Source organism: Dysidea avara, chromosome 4, assembly GCF_963678975.1.
Source record: "Dysidea avara chromosome 4, odDysAvar1.4, whole genome shotgun sequence".
Lineage (NCBI taxonomy): Eukaryota > Metazoa > Porifera > Demospongiae > Dictyoceratida > Dysideidae > Dysidea > Dysidea avara.
In genome coordinates, this window is record NC_089275.1 from 6,884,155 (window position 1) to 6,905,827 (window position 21,673).

Here is a 21,673-nt window from a genome sequence, read left to right on the forward strand (position 1 = left end):
TGCACCAGTAACACTCCAACCCCATCAGTCATTCCAAATTCCACAGCCAACTGCTCAGAAGAGATGCCCTCCCTCCACTGTTGATGCCGGGAAACCCCTAACATCCCCCTTACACAACAATTGTGAAACATCTCAATTCTTCTTGTCTGATCTGCCTTCACAGCCCAAGTTTCACTCCGATATAACAAAGTGGCCACCACAGTAGAAAAATACACACACCTATGAACACAAAGACTTATTGGCAAGGATTGACTGTCAGAAACATCCAAACATCCTAGCTGCCCTAGCTAACCGCCCAGACAATTCAGCACACACACACACGTACGCACACACACACACACACACACACACACACACACACACACACAAAGGATGGATGCGTCTGTGATATTGAAGTGCCCCCCTCCAATTTTTAGAAATTAGTAGAAGTTACAGGCAAACATGGAGCAAACACTTGGCTAAAATACTTCAAGCACCCTTGACTCGAGCACTTACAAAGTGGCTTAAGTACCTCCTGGAACCCACACCTAACAACTGCCAAATAAAATCACTTTGCAATTTGCTACTGCCAATAGAGAAGATGGTGCCCGTTTTGATGTTGTTGCCAGGGTCTTTTGGGATCGAAATAGGCAGCGTGCGTTTTTCAATGTCCAGGTGTTTAACCCTTTTGCGAGCTCCTATTTTTGTTCCCCATTGTCTAGATGTTATCTGCTTCGTGAACGTGAGAAAAGATGGGCTTATGATGAGCGTGTTAGAGAGGTTGAGAGCTTGCTTTTCACCATTGGTGTTTGCAGCTACTGGTGGCATGGGGCCCACTGCTACAACAGTTTTTAGGAAGCTTGCTTCTATGTTGGTTGAGAAGCGTAGCATTAATTACAGCAAATGCTTATATACTGGCTGCAATGTAGGCTTTGTTAAGATCTTCAGTGATGTGTTTGCGGGATCATTGCTCTTCGAATCGCAGTCCTTCAATATCAAATATTGATCTGGATTCCTCCGAGGGTCGCTTGGAGTCTAGTGGCCTTGTTTGATTGCTGGTCTTTCCAGCTGTCCAGCACTTTAACACCTAGTGCTGGGGGTGGTGGCAAGGGCAGTCCATCTATCCTGGGGAAAAAAATAAAATCACTTTAGAGAGGGTCCAGAGGCATGCTGTAAGATACGTTAAAGAAGTATACACTCGTGATGCCAGTGTAACAGCATGTACAGATGCTCAACGAACTCAACATCTCGAAGAGCCGGAACAATTTGAATTATGTTGTACAATATTCTCAACCAAAACGTTTACTTACCACCCGAATACATACCTGATTTCTACCTCCAGACATCACAGCACCATTTACAGACAAGCCTGATCATGCTATGACTGTTAGAATCATTTTGTAAAACAGATAGCTACTTACAACATAGATTATATATTCCTTAAGGAATATATAATCTATGCTTACAAGTACTCCTTGAATCGCAGACACTTGACCAGTTCAAATCCACATGCAATGCGTAATCATTACTTTGCAATTAATAGCTAAACTTTAACCGTACCTGGGGTTTATAAATCTATGGTTTAACCTTCTATTTGTGTAGTTTCACAGTATTCATAAATAAATCGAAAATAAATAAATAAATACATAAATAAATAAATAAGTAAATACGAGTGTTCATTTTGACGGATTGTCATTTCGTTGGGAGGGAACTTATCGAGAGGCGGGATAGTCCAGTGAATCTGGCCGCACCCGTTGATTCTAGCAGGTGAGCACGGGTGAGCAGCTAGCGATTGATTCGGATTCACGTTTAGATAATGGTATGATCCATTTGGTAGAGGAACTAGACGATGGAAATGAGCTTGCAGGAACAGAAGAGAGTGTTGACTAGCAACCGCGAATTCATTGTTGATAATCTGGACGCTGACGACGTGATTGATGAGCTAGTTCAGGAGAAGATGATCGGCCGCGATGCTACGCAACGGGTACAGCTGGAGGGGATGACTAGAGTGGACAAGAATAGAATTATTGTTGATCAACTAAGTATCGCTGGACCAGGCATGCTGGAGAAGTTTTGTGAGGTTTTGAGGAGGAAAAAACGACAAACGTTCATAGTAGAAGAATTGGAGAAATGTGAGTAAGGAGATGTACTACATAATAATTGTGTCATTTGCACCCTACAGGTAACAAACGTCCTACTGTGAAGTACGATGCATTGGTTGTTAGAAGGTTACAGGCCAGGTACCTCAGATACTTGTCCACTGACTGGCCACACTATTATGTTCGACTGGCTCTGGTGAAAGGGAAAAAGGTGACAAGAGCAGATAAGGACTTGGAAGAGATGACAAGGCTAACATTACAAGGACAAGTTGATGAAATATTGTTGAAAAAGGAGCAACTTAGTGAACTGAGGGACATCTTCCACTACCAGAACAAACCTTGTCCTCGACTGGTACTAATAATGGGAGGCCCAGGTGAGTATTACAAAGTATTCGTAGTAGTGATGTAATAATTATGAGTTGTGCAGGTATAGGCAAGACAACCCTTGCTAATGAGATCTGTGTGAAGTGGGCTAAGGGGGATGGATTTTTAGCTGAGGACTTTGATATAGTGATCCTAATACCATTACGGTCAGTCCAGCAAAGGTCAATTGAAGAAGTGATGATGGAGCACATTGGGGAGGAGACATATGAGCAAGTGAAGAAGTCAGCAGGTAGCAAATGTCTAGTGATCTTTGAAGGATTGGATGAGATGGCAGCTGAACGTCGAGAGAGTGATCCATTTTTAGTACGTGTGTTAAAGGAGTGTACATTGTTGGAGGAAGCCATATTAATAATTACATCAAGACCACATGCTTGTGAGAAGCTGGATGCAGGCAGGAAAGTAGAAGTGGTAGGATTTGGTAAAGAAGAAATCCAAGAGTATGTGGAGAAGTCATTTACCAATAACGTGAAATGTGTTGAGGAGTTTTCACAGCAGCTAAAGGAGTATCCTCATTTAGAGAGTTTGTCGTATGTTCCTATGAATTTAGCAATGATAGTTGATATATTTGAGTCTAGTGAGAAGAAGCTTCCATCCACCATTACACAACTGTACCAACTGTTCATTGTGATGACACTAGAGAGACAAGTTAAGAAGGAGAATGAGAGGAAACAAGTGTGTTCAACTGTCACAGCAGCTAATAGTGTTGTGGAAGAATTGTGTAAAGTATTAGCAGGCGTCCCCAAAGAAGCAGTGAGGACATTATTGTTATTGTGTAGGTTAGCTTATCGTGGTTTCTTTGACTGGTACTCTGAAAGAAGATGGACTAAGTGGAAAGATCCAAAGATTATCTTTACTGTGGCAGACCTGAAGGAGTGTGGTATAGAAGAGGTGACAGCTGAGTGGGACGGATATGGTCTTTTCAAAGCTACACACACACGCCAGTTACCCACTAACACTATCACATACAATTTTTCACACTTAACCATCCAGGAGTTCTTGTGTGCTGTTTATATTTCAACCTTATCACAAGAAGAACAGCAACGTCTACTGACTACACACTTTAGTGACTATCCTAATGTTTTCATATTTTTGTGTGGAGTAACAGGAATAATGTCCTGTGAAATGTTCCGGTTTGTGTTTTCTGGAGAATGTAGTGATTGTATAACAGCAGTGAAGTGTTTGTATGAAAGTCAACAAACTAGTCCACCTCAACCAGTCACACCCATCAGACTGAAGATAAGAGGCAGTTTACTACCTTACGATATTGTGTGTATTTCCCATGTGATGTCATGTTATCCAGTTTATGAGTTGCACATCAAAGAGTGTCATATTGGAGATAAAGGAGCTGAATTGTTAGTAAAGCATTACCCCGACAAGAATGCTACTGGTCAACTACTGGAAATGTTAGACGTTTATAGCAACGATCTCACTATTGATGGGCTAGTACACATAATGAAGATTGTGAAGACAAGTAAGCCTGACTATTAGCTGTTGATACACTGAGTGACCATTGTGTGTTTAGTAAATTGACCACACCTTACTGAGCTGTATGTGTTTATGATGTCTACTGTTATCATTACAGGCAGTGCCTCATTAAGAGTGTTAAATTTTCATGTTAATCCTAATATCAGTGATGATGGGATGTCAATAATATCAAGTGAACTCCAATACAATAATGTTCTGACTGAGCTTAGGGTACCAGTCTGTGGATTAACAGCAAAAGGTATGCTGGTGGTGTATGGATTACAACAAATTGCGTTGTTAATTTATATGGTTTCTTATCATAGCTAATTATTGCTGTCATGATCACTACAGGTGCCATTTGTATCAGTGAAGTGTTGGAGAAGTGTTTGCTACAAGTCCTTGAGATTTCAGACAATAAAATTGGTGATGATGGCATCACAGCCATTGCAGGAGCACTTAGTTGCAGTCAGATTAGTAAACTGTATATTAGTAAGTGTGACATTACTCTTACTGGAGCAAGTTCACTTGCAGAACGATTACTAGTCAACAACAATGTTAGGATACTAGATGTGTCAGGTAATCCCATCACTGTGGAGGGAGCTCGTCTGATACTACAGTCAGCTGTGAACAATGGAGTCTGTCAAGAAGTTGTTATTTATCATAAGGTGTTCAGTAAACTAAGGGGTGATGAAGACTACCAAAATGATGATGAAGTGAAGAGGATGATGATCATATTGGAACAGAGGAAGATACAAGAGGTAATAAGAGATTGTGCTACATATTGTAATACAGATTGTAATGGTAACAGACGTCAAGACTAAAAGAGACCACAGAGCAGGAAAGTGATGAAGAATATGTTACATGTAGTGAAGATGATGACCAACTTGTAAGACAGGAGGTTGTGTTGTGCAATATACATAATGATTGTTGTCATGGTTACAGAAGTTACAACAGGAGAACACACAACAACACAATACTAATAGTGAAGATGATGATCAACTCATAAGACAAGAGGAGACCACAGGTAGGAGGATGTGTTGTGTAATGTAATGTAACCATGAGTTACCATGACAACAGGTCAGAATGTGCAGCTGAATAGTGGAGTATCCAGGTATGGGTATTATAAGTGTGTCACTGTTGTCATGGTGATTACTGTTGTCATGGTAATAGGACATGTCACCACAAGAAGTGTAGTATCATGTAGACTGACCACACCCACCCAGATGATGTAAGCTACACACTCAACAGTTATAATATTAACATGTTCTAATTACCTATAGAAAGATGTTATCATTTTACACAAGTTGTTACAGAACATTAATTAATTTTGTGTGTGTCAATAGTTATTATGGTGATTAGAATTAGATCATGGTAAATTTTGTGTATCATGAGATGGAACATGTCATCTCTCATGAGATCACATGAGCTACGTTAATGTGGACATCAGCACATACACACCTTGTGATTTATATAGTACACAGGTGGTGGGGGTGGGGGTGCATGGGGTATACACCATCTTTCCCTAATTTTATTGAAGGATCATGAGTGTGTTATTTATCAGAAAGTTGATAGAACAGTCACTTTATAATAGTTATACTGTACCAAAGCAAAAATGGCCTATTTATAAAAACATCTCAGAGCTTCTAAAATCTGATTTTACCATGAAAGCATTTATAAATTTATTCATGGACGTGTACCTCTATACCCATGAGGTCATGTAGTCCAGGGGCTAAAAAAGGGGCTAGTTGTGGCCAAAAAGCTAGTTGTAAATGACTTGGCTAGTTGTAAACGGTGATTGGGCTAGTTGTAAAACTTAGCCTGCTGTACCACAGAAAATTATAAGCTTAAAGTTATATGTGCTTACGTGTTGTATACATCTCAATTCTTTTACAATTTACTACACATATTTAGCTAAAAGTACCTCAAGATCCAATCTTGAGAAAGTAGTTTCAAAAATTTTCCATTTTGTGATTTACCCTTTTTAATTAACAATTGCCTTACAATTCAACTAGTTTTAACTTTCCTTCTTTCAGTCTTAAAATCTGATGAACAACGCTTACCGCATGAACATAATTATATGCATAGTTCTTATTTTTAAATTTTATCTATTCACCTTGCTAATTACTTTCAGATCTCAATCATTTCTCTAAAATTACTTCCAGATTCAATCTTGCTTGTATTTCAAAAGTTTTCCTGGAGAAGTATATGGCCGCAGACCTCACCAGTTAGACAGAAATCCCTACAGTTTTCCTCTTTACTGGCAATTAAAATGTGTACCCCCTCCTCCTGTGTCAAGTTAGGGCTATTTGTAAAAATTAGTTTTTATAGCCACTGTCATGTACTCCTCTTGACTCACCAGCTATGCATGTGTTTTTCTATTAACTATAATTGCTGGTTAAGCCGTATCTACATTCTTCAGCAACCACACCCCTTCATAATGTCTCAGGTAGTCCAGTAAGATGCCACATCTACTGACACAGTAACACCAACTAGACGACAACACGCTGCTGTTAACAACGGTCTAGCATAGTTAGTAACCAATACAGAACGCATGATCAGTATAACCCTGCTAGTTCACTGGATCCAGTGCATAACAGAGTACATTGTAGAGTTGTAGAGCAGTTGTCAATTAAAGAGTTAACAAACAGTCTGGTAGATGTGCCATGACAGGCATGGTGAGGACATTCCCTGGCAGACTAGATCAAGCACTGGTTACTCAAAATATACCCACACTTTATCAGTATTATACGCATGTCTCCATTTGTATACACGTTCATTAATTTTGAAGATTTAACATGTTTATTTTATTATAATTGGTCATTAGTGTTCACTACCTTTATGAAGACATGCAATGTTCTGATAATCATCGATAACGTTCTCTTTCCATTCTCACATGCACTTGTTCAGCTTGTAAGGGAGGGTCTGTAAGGTCATGTGATATGCTAGCTACACCCACCTCAACCTGCTTGGCATGTAGTGCTCTTTTCTGCCACCAGAATGAAGTTCTCGGAATGTAATCTGTTAGAGTATGGGAATGCAGGACTCGCAATTTCAGTTAACAAAAACTGTTCAACATGTTTGTGGTTTAAATATCTCCTTTTATGGTTTACTTTTGAAACATAACTATGGATTACAATATTTTGACCACATGTTTTGAAATTGGGGAACTTTTTAGCTAGCTAAATTATTATGCAATGTAATAAAAATCAATATTGTGACCAGGCCCACAATAACAGGGCATATGGGGACAAACTATACTGTATTACATAAAAGGTTATCTGGCATAGAGTATTTGCATTCTTTTATTTTTATTTATTTTTTTATTTATTTATTAAGGCTTTACAGCACAAGTGCTGAAGGTCCCGGTCCTACAGCCTGTCTACAGTTGTTACAGAAAGTGTGTTTGAAAATGTGGAGAAAGGAGAAAAAAAATCCATGACTGGACCTAGGCAGCCTCGAACCTGCAGCCATCCGATTAACACTCGAAGGCTTACAGGAGTCTGCCAGGCGGTCAGGATGTTTTCTCCTTGTCATTTTCATGTATATGTATCCATAGGAACTCTTAGAGTGACTTATTATCTCAAAGTACCCCGTGTGGAACCAAATGGATATTAGTTTATTTATTAAGGCTTTACAGCACAAGTGCTGAAGGTCTGTAGGACACCTGGTCCTACAGCCTGTTTAAATTCTGTATTATATTTATGACCGGGCCTGCAAAATTAGGGCATGTGGGCACATAAAAGTTCACAACTTTTTCAAATTTTTACCACCCATACATTTTTGTGCCATCATGCTGTAGCTTTGAATTTTCCGCAGCTATTAAGCAATTAATTGGCTTTATATTGCAGAACGCTAATATTTTATTCCCATACTGAGATATGTCCTGTTGTGTGACAGGGTGCGGTTTGTGCCCACATGCCTTATTTTTGCAGGCCCAGTCACATTTATAATTGTTTATTTGATACTGGGCAGGCAGCGCTGCTGATGTTTCCCAAGGGACTAGCTTGTCCCAAAAAATTAGAAAATCTAACTTTAAATAATTACTAAGGTGAGTAAAAATTAATTATAGTGATTCTCTCTTTGGTAATTTTATCAAAAAGTGCTGACTATGGGATAATAAGTGATAGGTTGTGAAATTTGAAAAAGTAGGCAAAATATGTGCTGGGTTGTGCCCACATGCCCTATTTTTCAGTCACATTTATGAGCTCAGCAAGTCACAGTTCCTTTGATTTTGTGATTGCTCATCACAGGATCTAAATTTTATCAATTATACATCTTCCTGCAGCACTCACCAACTTTTTAGTAACTATTTTATGAATCTGTGACTAAATGTGTGTTTTTTATCCTGTGTGATTTTTATGTGACTTTTAGTGACTATTTTACCCTGCATGCATGCTATACCCTTTGATAATTTGATGCACATGCATTTGCACACTTTCAACCCCATGATTCTTTTCAGAGATACAGTGCAGTGAGTGTACATGATTTCACTATACAATTTTTAAAAGCTCTTATTGTTAAATTTTGTGATAGTTGCAAATAGCTACAGGTACGACCTGCTTGAAAACATCGCAGTAGTAGCTTTTTACCATTAAACCCTTGTGATGACTATTTAATTAATATCAAAATAGTTACTTTTATATTTATTGGCAGATAGCTATGTGCATGTATAGTGAATGAGCTATATGTGTTCAAGTGTTGCTACAATATATTATGTACTTTTGGGCTTTAACAAAAATGGCACCATGACAGTTCCAAAGCACTACTTTATTGTCCACTGAATCCAGAAGTACTCCTACAGTAGGAAAAAATATCTGGTCAACTTTTCTTTTCATGATAGCTAAGTATACAACAAACCAGAAGAGGTCACTCATTTAAATATATTATTGTAGGTGGTAAGTACTTTTAGAATTAATTGTATAAGTAGTAATTTCTTTTAGTTTTAAATTCAGTTATTGTAAAAATTAAGCTAGTTTTAGTATAAGTTTCTATGTAAAAATTGAAGCACTTTTAGTTTTAGTCTTTTTAAAATTCATAAAACCTTCAGTTTTAGTTTTAGTTTCAGAAAGTAAAAGCTCCTACTAAAACCACTTTTAGTTTTAGTTAACTAAAACAACACTACTTGGAAGATTTCTGATCACCTTCATGTCTGTTAGCTGTATATGTCATGGTCCCTCCCTGTATGAGGGCTGTACATGCATATAATACTTCAAACAAGTCCACGCCCCAATGAATGGTAGAGGTGAACTAAGATACTGTATAATTTGGTTGCCCCATAGCTGCAAAAGTCAGCACAAGTATTTCCGTATGCCTCATCAAGAATATAAACTGAACTCATGTATATGCATGAACTGCCTTAACATTTTAATAAAACTATAATGTTATGTGGTGTACTAACTGTATGCTCTACTGCTACGTAATATATGTACAAAGCTACAGAATGAATTAAAGTTGTGATATTAACAGGAGCAACAATAACACAATCTTTAAATTTAAATTTACTCCAGGAATATTTTAAGTGCCTTCTATAGCTATATTTAGTAAATCAACTGTATTTTATTAAAAGTGTATATTTCAGACCAACTGGGATTGATCATCTTATTTACTATTTCCAAGATTCCATCGGGTAAAATGGTGCTAGTTTCAGGTTGATATCTAAGCTAAGAAATCACATACCTTCATGATCTCCTTATATATCAATATTCCACTGAGCATAGATTCTATATATTATTAGCAGAGTTACTAGATAAAATTGATTTCCTTCTCAATTTCTGTATACACTGACCTATAGGTATAGTGACATCCTCGTTACTTTTGGCTCCAATTAAGAATTAGGGGTGGATGCAATAGGGGAGAGTTTCCAGAAATTGGTCAAGCACTATTACCCTTAGTACTGGTTTATATACAGCAGTCACCCTAATAACAGTCAATCACTTATTAATGGTGATAAAACTGCTGAGATCATGAACTTAATGATTTGCCTTTCAATTTCCCTAGGGGAGCAATCCCCACATGCAGATTCATTAAATTAATATTTGATAATTATGTGTTTCTCTGGCCACCATATATGATATATATAACATAATTATACTTTTATATAGCTATATAGCTGTATAGCTAGCTATAGTTAAGCCCTATAGCTACAGTATAGTTAATCTGGATTGGAAACTGGTCAACAAAATGCCTGAAGCCATGCACCCATGAGAGTGAATCTCAATAGGGTATAATCTAATCATTTTATATAGCTATATGGTTTGGGTAGCAACACAGCAACAAAGGTGAAGGGTCAATTATTAGCCATTGCCGAAATGAAAGAATGGTTTTCACCCCCATGTAGCTGGCTCATTCCACAAAGAGGAAATAGGGTCTGTTGGCTGATGTTTTAAGACAGCAGAGAAATAGGGAAGGTGCATAGAATATCAGAGTGTACTACTGGAGAAAACCAATGAAAAAAACAACATAAAAAGTAAAGTTTTCATCAGTGGCGCCGCCAGTATGCAGAAAATGCATTTTGCAAGATAAAACTCAATGAAGATGCTTTGAGAATTATCAGTGAAAATTTCTTGACAAGTGAATTTTTGTAATTTATTGAGCTTTCATTCATGTTTTCCAGGACATTGGATTTTCTGGCAAAGAATCCTAGCTAGTCACTGTATAGCATAGCTATCATAAAATTATCCTGCAAAAATGCATAGCTACATTTTCATAGCCACTGATTAAAGTTACCAATAAAAACCTGACTTTTCATGAGTATTTTATTTGGTTTTTTGTTAGACTCGGTCAGTATGAGGAACTCCAACAGTTCAGGCATGCCCAGCCACCAGGCACTATGAAGAAAAATTTAGTGTCATATGTTGAATAGTCTGGATCTCTGTCAACCTACGTAATTGATATCCAGTGCAGTCCTGAATAGCCAATCGGTTCTGATAATTTATTTATTTAATACTGTGTAGAAACTCTACAGAGCATGACACACAGATACAAAGTGATTAAATCTACATCATCTAAAATAAGTAACTATACAATAATTCTTTAAAATCATTCAAAGATGGCTGGTTGACTATGTGTTCTGGGAGATTGTTTCATAATTTAATAGTTGAAGGCAAGAAGGAGAAAGGGTAAGTGTTAATCCTGGCATTATGGTGTTCTAAAACGTTGAGAGTGATCTCAGGTGGATGTGGACATTGGAGTTAATGATATAGATGGGACAATAATGAGATCATTAATAATTATCTTGTAAAACATAATTAGCTTGAAGTAGGTATGACGTGAATCAAGAGAAGGCCAATTAAGTGAGTTAATCAGGAAAAATCACATTCATGACATCTGTACCAAGGCCAATGCTACTCAAGCTTTTAATAGAAGAAATATCAACTACTGCCCAAGACACATTAAATCCAACTGTTACAAAAAAACCTTTGTCAGACCTATTCTTGAATATGCATCTCCAATATGGGCACCTCACTCACAAGTAGATGTCTCTGCGATAGAAAAGGTACAACATACTGTAGCACGTTACACAATGAATAAATACTCTTGGAGTTACTGCTAAGGTGAGATGTTCATCAAAAATTACTCCTAAATACTTTGCATTAGAAACCTTCTGTATTAGGATATGTAATAACTACGTTTGATGGTGTGGTGTTTGTTAGAAATTGTGAGATGCATACATTTAGATGGGATGAACACTTTTCAGCCCAGGTTTGTAGAGAGATTAGGTCATGTTGAAGAAGGACACAGTCCTCAGGAGTGTGGATGGTAAAGTAGATTAGGATGTCATCTGCATAATTATAGTCTAGTAGTACAATATAGATCTTGTATAATGCATGTCGTTGGTAAAGATAAGGAATAATAAGGGGGTTAACACTGTCTCTTGGGGCACTCCTAAGAGTATGGTAGAGGGTTTGCTGTTGTCACCGTCAATAACTACTGTTTGAGTTTGTCCACATAAATAGCTATCAATCCAATCTAATAAACATCCATTAATTCCATAATGTGATAGTTTGAGATACAGTCTTTCATGTGGAACTTTGTCAAAGGCTTTAGAAAAGTCTAGAAATAATGAGTCAATTTGATCTCCAGAATTAAGTGCTTCAACAAAATCATTAACTACACCCAATAACTGAGTTTCACATTACTGTTTAGAACGAAATCCGTGTTGTTTATCGCATAAAACATTGTATTTGTTAAGGTGGGAGAAGATAAATGTGTAAATCATATGTTCAAGTGTTTTACAACAAATGCTAGTCAAGGAGATTGGTCGGTAATTCCCTGGGTTGTTTCTAGGTCCTTTTTTGTGAATTGGAACAATATTGGCTTTCTTCCACTCATCAGAGACTAATCCCTGCTGAATAGAAGTTTGAAAATAAAGTAACTAGAGGAGCCATAAGGCTGGCAGTGTCATTTAATAGTCTAGGTGGTATATTATCTGGTCCTGGTGTTTTGTGGACATCTAGATCTTCTAATAGTTTTTGTACTCCAATATGGTCAGTGTTTAGTAAGGGAATATCTGGTGTTGGATCTCTATCTATAGTAGGAAGTGAGGTTAAGTTTTCCTTAGTAAATACCAATGAAAAATAATTGTTTAGAACATCCACTTTAGCTTACATGAGAACATAAGGTCTTGATCTTTGCGTTTATTTTGAATAAATGACCAAAATTGTTTAGTAAGTTTGTTGTGAGAGTTTAGTAGAGAGGAAAGATAATTATTGTGAGAGTTTCGACACACACATTGTACAGTGGAACCTCTCTTAACATACTCCCCGAATTAAAGGGAGAAACCTCTATAATAAGGACAACAATTTTGGTCCCAACATATACAGGTCTGGTTAATACATTTTTACCTCTGAAAGAGGAAAACCTCTATATTACAGCAAAAATTGACCAAAAATTCTGGGTCCCAAAATGTCCGTAATAGAGAGGTCCCACTGTAGTTCTTTCTTCAAGTTATAATAACTTTCCCAATCTTTAGAAAGGTTGGTGGAACGGGCAGTGCTGTATCTATGTTGTTTTTGTTTTGATAGTCTTCTAATTTGTTTTGTGATCCGATGTTTATCAGATATTTGCATTTGTGGGACAAGTGCTAAGCATCTATCACACAGAGATTTATAGTTCTCCCAAAGAATATTGCATAATTTGCATTGACCGGGGTGTCAATGGTATATTCATTTAAGAAATAGTTATTGAAGTTTAAGATGATATCTCCTATTAGATCAAAGTCAGCCTCATGCCAGAGAGGAATAGATCTAGTTTTAGATTTGATAAATAGGTGGAAACATGGACAATTACATGATCACTAAAACCTGGAATGATGTTACATGAGATCACCAGAGATGGTCGGTTTTTGAAGAAGAAGTCCAAAATATTGTTTCTTCTAGTGGGAGAGTCTACTGTTTGCATGAAGCCAAAGGTACTAACTAGCGAAGTCAAGCAGCAAAAATATGAAGGTAATTATGACCAGATATCAAGCCATCTTTCCAATTAATAATTGTAAGGTTGAAATCACCAGCAATCCCACGTATTGATGAATTAGGGTTGTTTTGAGTAATGTTGGTAAGTGTCAAAATCACAACTTCAAAATGAGCTAGATCTGAGTTGGGTGCTCTGTAGACTGCACATAGAAAAATTGGATTTACATTAAAGGAGTAAGATTTTACACATAGTTACAGGGCTGTAGTCAGACTTTTATCTGGGTAGGTTCTTTTTAGAAGAAAAGTGGACCTTGTCCTTTTTATATGACATGATTCAGATTATATTATGGTGTGTGCACCCTGCTGAAACTAGGGAGGTCTGGGGGCATGCACTCCCAGGAAATTTTTGAAAATAGATACTAAAAGGTTGAATTTAGTGGCATTTCAGTCAATAAAATAACAATTTTTTTAGGTAAGCTGAAGACCAGCTGTATGGATGATATCTGGAAAAATATCTCTACTGCTACTGTAATTATACCATCTGCACATGCATGTGTCGAACTATAATATAATGGAATGTCACAGTGAATAAGAATGGGAAATATTGAGCACTCTGCCATGATCAACAGGGGCAGTGGAGCAGAACAAAGGGTGTCCTAAACAATGAAATTTACACATTGCATGGAGTTGAAGCATGGATGCTATTCTTGGGCTCTGCATGGAGAGGCTTGTCCACCAAAGTCTTATATTTTAATGAAAACTCAGCTTTAATTTGCATGTAAATTAAGTAGCTTTTAAAAGACAATATAATTGTGACTGTTCTATTAGAGTGATTGTTCTATTAGAGTGATTGACTGCTCTATTAGAGTATCTCGATATTGCATTGCATTTAATACAAGCACTGAATGAGTTACTCGGAGCACTTAGCGGTTTAACTTCTTATTAGTGGTATCTAGTAAACTGTATAGCTAATGGACTTTTGCTCCTGAAAACTTGGACTTGTATACTAAAATTGTGGACCTTTTTTTCCAAGAGGGCGGTTCTCCCAAACCCCCCCCCCCCCCCTGGCTACGGGCCTGAGCTATAACACTGAAGGTCACAAACTTGGTCCACTGCACATTCAATAACATTAACTAGGTCATTACATATTCCCATAAGAATACCACCGTAGCCATCGTTTCTCTATCATGTCTTATAGTAGTATAAGAACGTGGGATGAATTCACTGGATATAATTGGTGGGTATAACCATGTTAAATTATGTTTCTGTACCAAAAATGCCTTCAGAGTTTCCTAGTTTCTTTGTTATTTAAACAGGGAGACAGTATCAGTTAAAGCTGTTTCAAGTTTCAGCTGTGCCCTGGACAAACATACATTAACAACACATACTCAAATAAGTAACACAATTATTATATTAGTTTAAAGCTATTTGATGCACACCATAAGTCAGATCAGGCTTCGTATACTAACCCACAATTAATAGTTCCGTCCGTGATTCGACCTCGTTGTGACAGTCTTCTCTAAACCTAAAGCAAGTTGACCGAAAAGAGATCAAGCAAACGACATTGTAAAGGTTAGAAATACATGGATGTTATGTACGTGTTCATTTGTGTCATATTCTGGTTTGTTTTTGTACTTTTCCATGTTCGTACTTAGTCTCGCGTGGGTGGAAGAGCCGTTTAAGCGCCTGTAATATGAATTATGCAAAACCTTCAGTTTGGGACTAAATGTGTGTAGTGGCGGATCTAGATGGGTTTCCGGGGTTTCGACAGAAACCCCCTTTTACAGGTTTTTGCAATTGAATTTGTCGCCTTTGCAATTGAATTCGTCCCGTTTGCAATTGAATTCGTCCGGTTTGCAATTGAATTCGTCGGTTTTGCAATTGAATTCGTCGGTTTTGCAATTGAATTCGTCGGTTTTGCAGTTGAATTCGTCGCGTTTGCATTACAATTCGTCATAAACAAAACGGCTCCAAGAAACCAACCCGTTCATTAAGAGATGAACTATTTATGCCTTGGAGAGTTACACTTGAGACAGCAGAAGGTAATTGAAGCTGGTAGTACGAGAAGCTGATAGCTGTCTGACAAGTTAATTAGCTTGCTCGCGAGTGACCACACCCATCGCGAATGGCGTAGTAGAATTTGGAATGTTGTTGGAGAGGCTGTAGAGGAAGAATTATTGCCTTATAAAGAGTTGTTTACTACTGTTGTACTTGAACAAGTTCTTGTGGCAGCTGCTACATCATGTTTTTATGTTTGCTCCAGCTGCCATTCTTGTTATGGACGAATTTAACTGCAAAAGCAACAAATTCAATTGCAAAACCAACGAATTCAATTGCAAACGGGACGAATTCAATTGCAAAAGCGACGAACTCAATTGTAAACGGGACAAATTCAATTGCAAAGTCGCCGAATTCAATTGCAAAAACCTGTAAAATTAGCTCTGGCAGTCTAAATACATAAACATTGTTGTACTGACAATTTGTCATAGCAAACAACTATATACCACTGTATTTCAGTAGCATGCATGCAGTTGCACTTAACTAACCATTTATAGATATTAAACCCTCAGCAACACTTCACTTTTCATCTCCCACTGCATTAAAAACAATCGAGATACTCTAATAGAGCAGTCAAGTATCTACTCTAATAAAGCAATCAAAGCTATAGCCATCTCTGCCTTATAGTTAGCTATAGTATTTACAGTTTAAAGCATTGGATTAATTGTAATTGCTAACTAAAAGTAGCCTAAAATCCACTCTCAAAGCTTCTAAAATCTCAAAATTTTCTGGAAAAATGTCATCAGGTGCCTTATTCAGCTATATATACCAACTTTCAGAGATCCCCTTTTAAAAATCCTGGATCCGTCACTGGTGTGGATTATGTAACAACGTTTGGCATCATTGTTATGTAGTCTCGCATGGCCAGACTGAGTTTTTTACCTTTGTCATTGGGTAGGGGTCTGGCCTGATTCGAATCCCACACTCGTCTTGACACTCAGTCGATTTCAGGTTGCTTGCGAATGCAGCTGAATACTTTGCACACGTGATTACTCAAACACGTGAGCTGTTTCCTTTCAACCAAGCTCCTTTCACTAGTGCAACTACATTATTCACCTTCTAAGATAATGCCAGGGGCATACTGAGGTAGTTATTCAATACATTAAAACACTGCATGTAAGTATTAAAAATCACGCACATGAAGAAGTTTGCTACATGGTACGGACATTATTTTGCTTAATCATGAAACACTGTAATTTTCATGAACTAACCTGCAGAACTAATTCACAGTGCTTTTGTTTCATTGTAACACTAATGTAGTGAAGGTTAATGGCTGTCAAGACATCGAAACAGCTCCAAGCATTCCCTTCCATATATCTGCCATTCAATTCACAATAGGAAAAGTAAGTGATTTTCAACCTTAAAATGATGCGCTTAAAGTTTCTCTGATTTCCTTCTGCTATAGCTCATCGTAATTGCTATTCACTGCTCTTTCCACATTTGGTCCAGAATTTGAGGTATCTATCACATGTCGCGGGTTATTACGCCTTTTATACAGTAGCATGCCCCGAAACGCCCAATACAAAATGTATGGGGAAATTTGCTACGCTGGGTTGGTTTAGGCCATTTTGACGAGTTGCTCTACACATATTAAACCCGGAAAGTTACTAAACAGACTCGAGGTAGGCGGTACACAATAATTAATTTAATTTTTAATGGTTTTACTATCAAAATGTATTGGACATGCCTAGTGTTCCAGCTGGCATTTTTGCCATGAACAAAAGTGTAGCAAATGTCTGCAAACTTCTTGATATGTGTGCGAGTTGTTCAATTGCATTCGCAAGCAACCTGAAATCAACTGTACCCTGATAATTGGACAGTGCTAACCAAAGAAGCGTGATGCGTATTCAAATAGTAGTCACTCGCGTCTGTGAATCACAAGTGCACGTTTACAAACCAATCAATTATACTCTAATGGAAAAATCACTTGATTAGGAGTTACAAAAATAGCTGAATATTCTTATATGGATTAGTAATGTACTTTAGCTTTTTAAGTGCAAGAATAATTAATGTAATTTGAGTGACTATAGGAGTAGCTATAAGCTAGATTATTACTTTTATACTGCACTCTTAGATATAGCTATGTAGGGATCTCACTATTTTATCAGAAAACTTCATGTTTCCATAAATAGTGCTGCTTGTGACATAACCACATGTTGTATCAAGACGATTGTGGGATTCAAACCAGATCAGACCCTTTTTCTCCCTACCCAATGAAAAGAGAGAAAAAAGCGGTCTGGCCATGTGAGACTACATTGTTATGTTAGGAGTATACATACTTGACTAGTGCTAGAATCGCTACTATACTGTACGTGCAAAAGTGTTTCATCAGCAAGTAGTGCCTAAAATATTTCTGCCCCCTTGGCCAGACCGCTTTTTCTCCATCACAGCGCTTATCAAGTAGAGATCATAAGCGCCGACTCTGAAAAAGGGTCTGGGCCAAGTCTCAAGCCCCACTCGTTTTTTCCACTGACAAGGTAGTGATTTGACCAGAAGCCTTAGGTAATTTAATCCATTCAACCATGACGAATAAAAAAAAACAAGGCAATCAACACCTTCCTCAAGCATCACATGAAATCTATCAACACCACCAGACTCTGGTGGCCTCAGTATAAGTGAGGCTTGAGACTTGTCTGAGTAGGCACTTATAATCTCTAATCGGTAAGTGCCATGATGGAGAAAAGTGTCTGGCCACAAGACTAGTTCATACTATGCATTTTGCACGTAGCTATATAGTCATATGTGTCTGAAGTATTGTAGTCGTGTGTTTTAAATATCCTAATGATGGTTCTCTCTTTCTCTCTATGATTATGCACCTATCAATATTTAGTCCCTCCTAGGATTACTGGGGGGTTTGTAGGAATTTTTTTGTACAGTGCACTGATGTTGTAAAGCAATAAATTTTGGTCTGAAATTCTGCCGCACTAGTAGGGCATTTGACTACTCAAATTTTCTTGTTTACCTTGCAAACTACACATTATAGTATGTTCATGTTGAGCTGAACCCTCAAAAACATTTAATAACTCATGGATGCAATTGCACGTGATCTTGAAATTGGGCTCATTTGTAGTACTGCTAAACCCGCTAAAAATATTTCAAAATCTTTTTGTTCAAATGTTAGACATAATATTTATGGCCAATCAAAATTTTCACAATACATTTCCTATGGAGAAGCCATATAAGTACAGTGTCCATTACAGCCCTTTCCAGAACTGGTAATGGAGCCAAACCATGCATGTCTGTTGTTGACACCTTTGCTGTTAGCAATAATCACCTGGTTGGCTGAAATGTTAACTCTGTTGAGAAAAAATCCACTTTTAATTTTTAGCTGTTTTTCAGGATTCAGCTCAACGTGAACATACTATAGGCCATTCCATATTAACTCTTTGTTTCCGGGACATACTAGCATATTATGCGGGCGGCCAGCTGGCCATCCATTTACATTATGAAATTGGCAAGTTTTCAAGCTGTTACCTAGGTACAGCCATAGCGAACAACATATAACATTTTCAGTTTGTACCTTCATCATTTACATTACAAATGTGAATTTGTGCCAGCATGACAGCATACTGACATGTGAGTTGACAACCTTACAAAATCAATTTCACTAAACTTGTACAGTATGCAAGAAAAACTGGAAATAACAGAAGAATATGGAATAATGTAACTTTTGAGCTGGTGGTAAACAGATGCGAGCGGTGGATGGGAAACAGAGAATTTATTTGGAGTGGCCATTTTTCCTAAAATTGTAGCCATGTTATGTGGATTTGACTATTAGTCATACCCCATGGTGGAGAATTAGATTTTTCAAAAACTCATTTCCCCAAAGTGGGGAATATTATTGATAGGTGCATTAGACTCGCATGGCCTCACTTCTTTTGTGTGTGTGGGTCCTGTCTCTGTGCACAAAGAAAAATGAAAATGGTCTGGCTACACAACAAGACTAATGGATGTTATATTTTCTACTTGGCAAGGATAGACTCTAGTCTACTATCTATCTGGCTCTGACAGGGCAGTGAAACAAGGGTCCAATATTACTGCAAGTCAATTGCCATCTGTAAACTGTATACCACAATTTAGTCTGGTACGGCTGCTTCTTTGATTAGATATTAAGGGTCTGGTCTGTCTAGCATTGTGTGTTTGTGCTGATGAAATGCATTAGAACATGATGATTACTCTTACACCAATTATAGTCTGTGAATATTCTATTAGAGTGGTTAGCTTGCTCTATTGAATATTGAATACATCTGACTGCTCTATTAGAGTATCTCCATTTTTATTAAGAAATACTCTTGGCCTTGTTCTCCCTTAATGCACTTTTGAAGAATCAATGTAAGTTTTCTAATATACCCTACCCTGTTCCCATTTACTCTATAATGTATTTTTAGTTTTGGTGTTCCTACTGCAAACCCACAAGTTAAATTTCAAAAGAGGTTTCCGGAACCTAAATATTCCCCCACTTACCTATGGTATTACTATGCTAGTACATTGTACAGTGTTTCTTTATGACATTTTTGTATTCACTCCAGGTCTAGATAAGGCAGCCATACAGTTCACAGCAGCTATGGCGATAGCTACATCCAGTGAAAATGGTGGGTATGACTACAAATTCATTGACACTCCACCAGATCGTCTTGTTTGTAACATTTGTCACCTTCCCAGTCGAGATCCTTACCTCACTACATGTTGTGGACATGTTTTTTGTAAGTCTTGTCTGGATGATTCTGAGAAAGCTTTTTCGCTAGGTAAGGTATGTCCGGTTTGCCGTGAGGAAGAATTTGTGGCTTATGTCAACAAACAAGCTGATCGAGAGATTAGAAGTCTTCATGTGATGTGTACTAACAAGGAGAGAGGTTGTGAGTGGCAGGGTGAACTGAATGACATCAACAATCATCTTGGAAACAGTGATGGTTGTCAGTTCGAGGATGTGAAGTGTTCCAATGAGTGTGGGGAGATGGTACAACGACAATATCTGACCCGTCATGTTGAAACTAACTGTCCATGTCGTAAAGTCGACTGTCAGTACTGCCACATTACAGGAGAACATCAATTTATTGAGGGAGATCACAATGAGTATTGTTCTAAGCTTCCTATCTCCTGTCCCAACAAGTGTGAGGTAGAGAGTATCCCTCGTGAAGACATGGAAGCACACAGGAAGGAGTGTCCTCTTGAGATGGTCAAGTGTGAGTATCACAATGTGGGGTGTGAGGAGAGGATGATGCGAAAAAGGAAGAGGGAACATGAACAGGAGAAGACAGAAGAGCACTTGTTATTGACTAAACGTACACTGACTGATACCAAATCACAACTTGATACTGCCATGGAACAAATCAACACATTTAAGTTACTGTTAAATCAGGCACTTGGACACACCAGCTGTATTGGTGGTGTAGCATCAGATTTTGTAGTCACAAGATGGTGGACAGAGTTAACCACAAAGTCGATGTTGATCAAATCTTGTGATGAGCAGTGTCCAGTAGTTGTGAAAATAGCTGGATATAGTGAAAAGAAGAACAATCAGGTACAGTGGTACAGCGACTCTTTTTACACTCATAATAAAGGATACAAGATGTGTCTGCGAGTTGAGCCTGCTGGTCATAGTGAAGGTAAAGGTACTCACCTGTCGGTGTTCATGTACCTCATGAAGGGTCCACATGATGACGAGCTCACATGGCCATTAACAGAGAAGTTTCAGTTTAAGCTGTTGAACCAGATCAGCGATTGTGAACATTATTCAACGACTCTGACATTTGATGATCATACCCCAAGTGAATATGCTGGTAGAGTTACTGACTGTATCAGATCAACTGGTGGTTGGGGACATCGCCAGTTTATTGTATATGAAGACCTCCACACGGTCACTCCCACATGTCAGTATCTCAAAGATGATTGTATCTTCCTCCAAGTTAGTAAACTGTAGACATTGTTACATTTAGGAACTACAATTAACATACAGTGTAGCTTTAGCTGTATAGCTATGACCACAGAAAAGTCATAAGTGCACAATGAATTGCGATGATTCCAATTATATTATTTTAAGGAAATTAATACACACATATATACGTGCATGCAGTTGTCTTGTCTTCTCATGAGGTTACTGAACATGCTTATCTTTGAAATAAGTAAATCATTTGTGCTCATATCATGTGTATAACTGAAATGATGTGCACCAGTGTATAAACTGCTTGTCACTCTCTCTTTTAACCCTTGGTTTCCCACCAATAATTTTTGCCCTACATTTTTTTTTACTTTGAGATGAAAACAACTTTAATCATGACA

General features: G+C 37.8%; 2 protein-coding genes across 6 annotated transcripts; both read left to right on the forward strand.

The window, feature by feature from the left end:
- The first annotated feature begins 1,641 nt into the window (after positions 1-1,641).
- LOC136253330 (NACHT, LRR and PYD domains-containing protein 3-like) lies at positions 1,642-5,302 on the forward strand. 5 transcript variants are annotated; one of them, XM_066045978.1, is made up of 10 exons: positions 1,642-1,756; positions 1,817-2,111; positions 2,162-2,452; positions 2,506-3,933; positions 4,045-4,185; positions 4,278-4,684; positions 4,735-4,812; positions 4,869-4,950; positions 5,004-5,037; positions 5,097-5,302. In XM_066045978.1, exons 2-10 carry the CDS (start codon positions 1,829-1,831, stop codon positions 5,128-5,130), a joined length of 2,778 nt encoding a protein of 925 aa, XP_065902050.1. In that variant the 5' UTR covers positions 1,642-1,756; positions 1,817-1,828; the 3' UTR covers positions 5,131-5,302. The 5 variants fall into 5 exon arrangements, with proteins under 5 accessions (XP_065902050.1, XP_065902047.1, XP_065902049.1 ...); XM_066045975.1 differs by having other exon boundaries at positions 1,642-1,746; positions 1,793-2,111; XM_066045977.1 differs by having other exon boundaries at positions 1,642-1,746.
- A 9,492-nt stretch (positions 5,303-14,794) lies between these two features.
- LOC136253035 (TNF receptor-associated factor 4-like) lies at positions 14,795-21,438 on the forward strand. The gene is made up of 2 exons (XM_066045619.1): positions 14,795-14,908; positions 19,924-21,438. Exon 2 carries the CDS (start codon positions 19,959-19,961, stop codon positions 21,312-21,314), a length of 1,356 nt encoding a protein of 451 aa, XP_065901691.1. The 5' UTR covers positions 14,795-14,908; positions 19,924-19,958; the 3' UTR covers positions 21,315-21,438.
- The last annotated feature ends 235 nt before the right edge of the window (positions 21,439-21,673 follow it).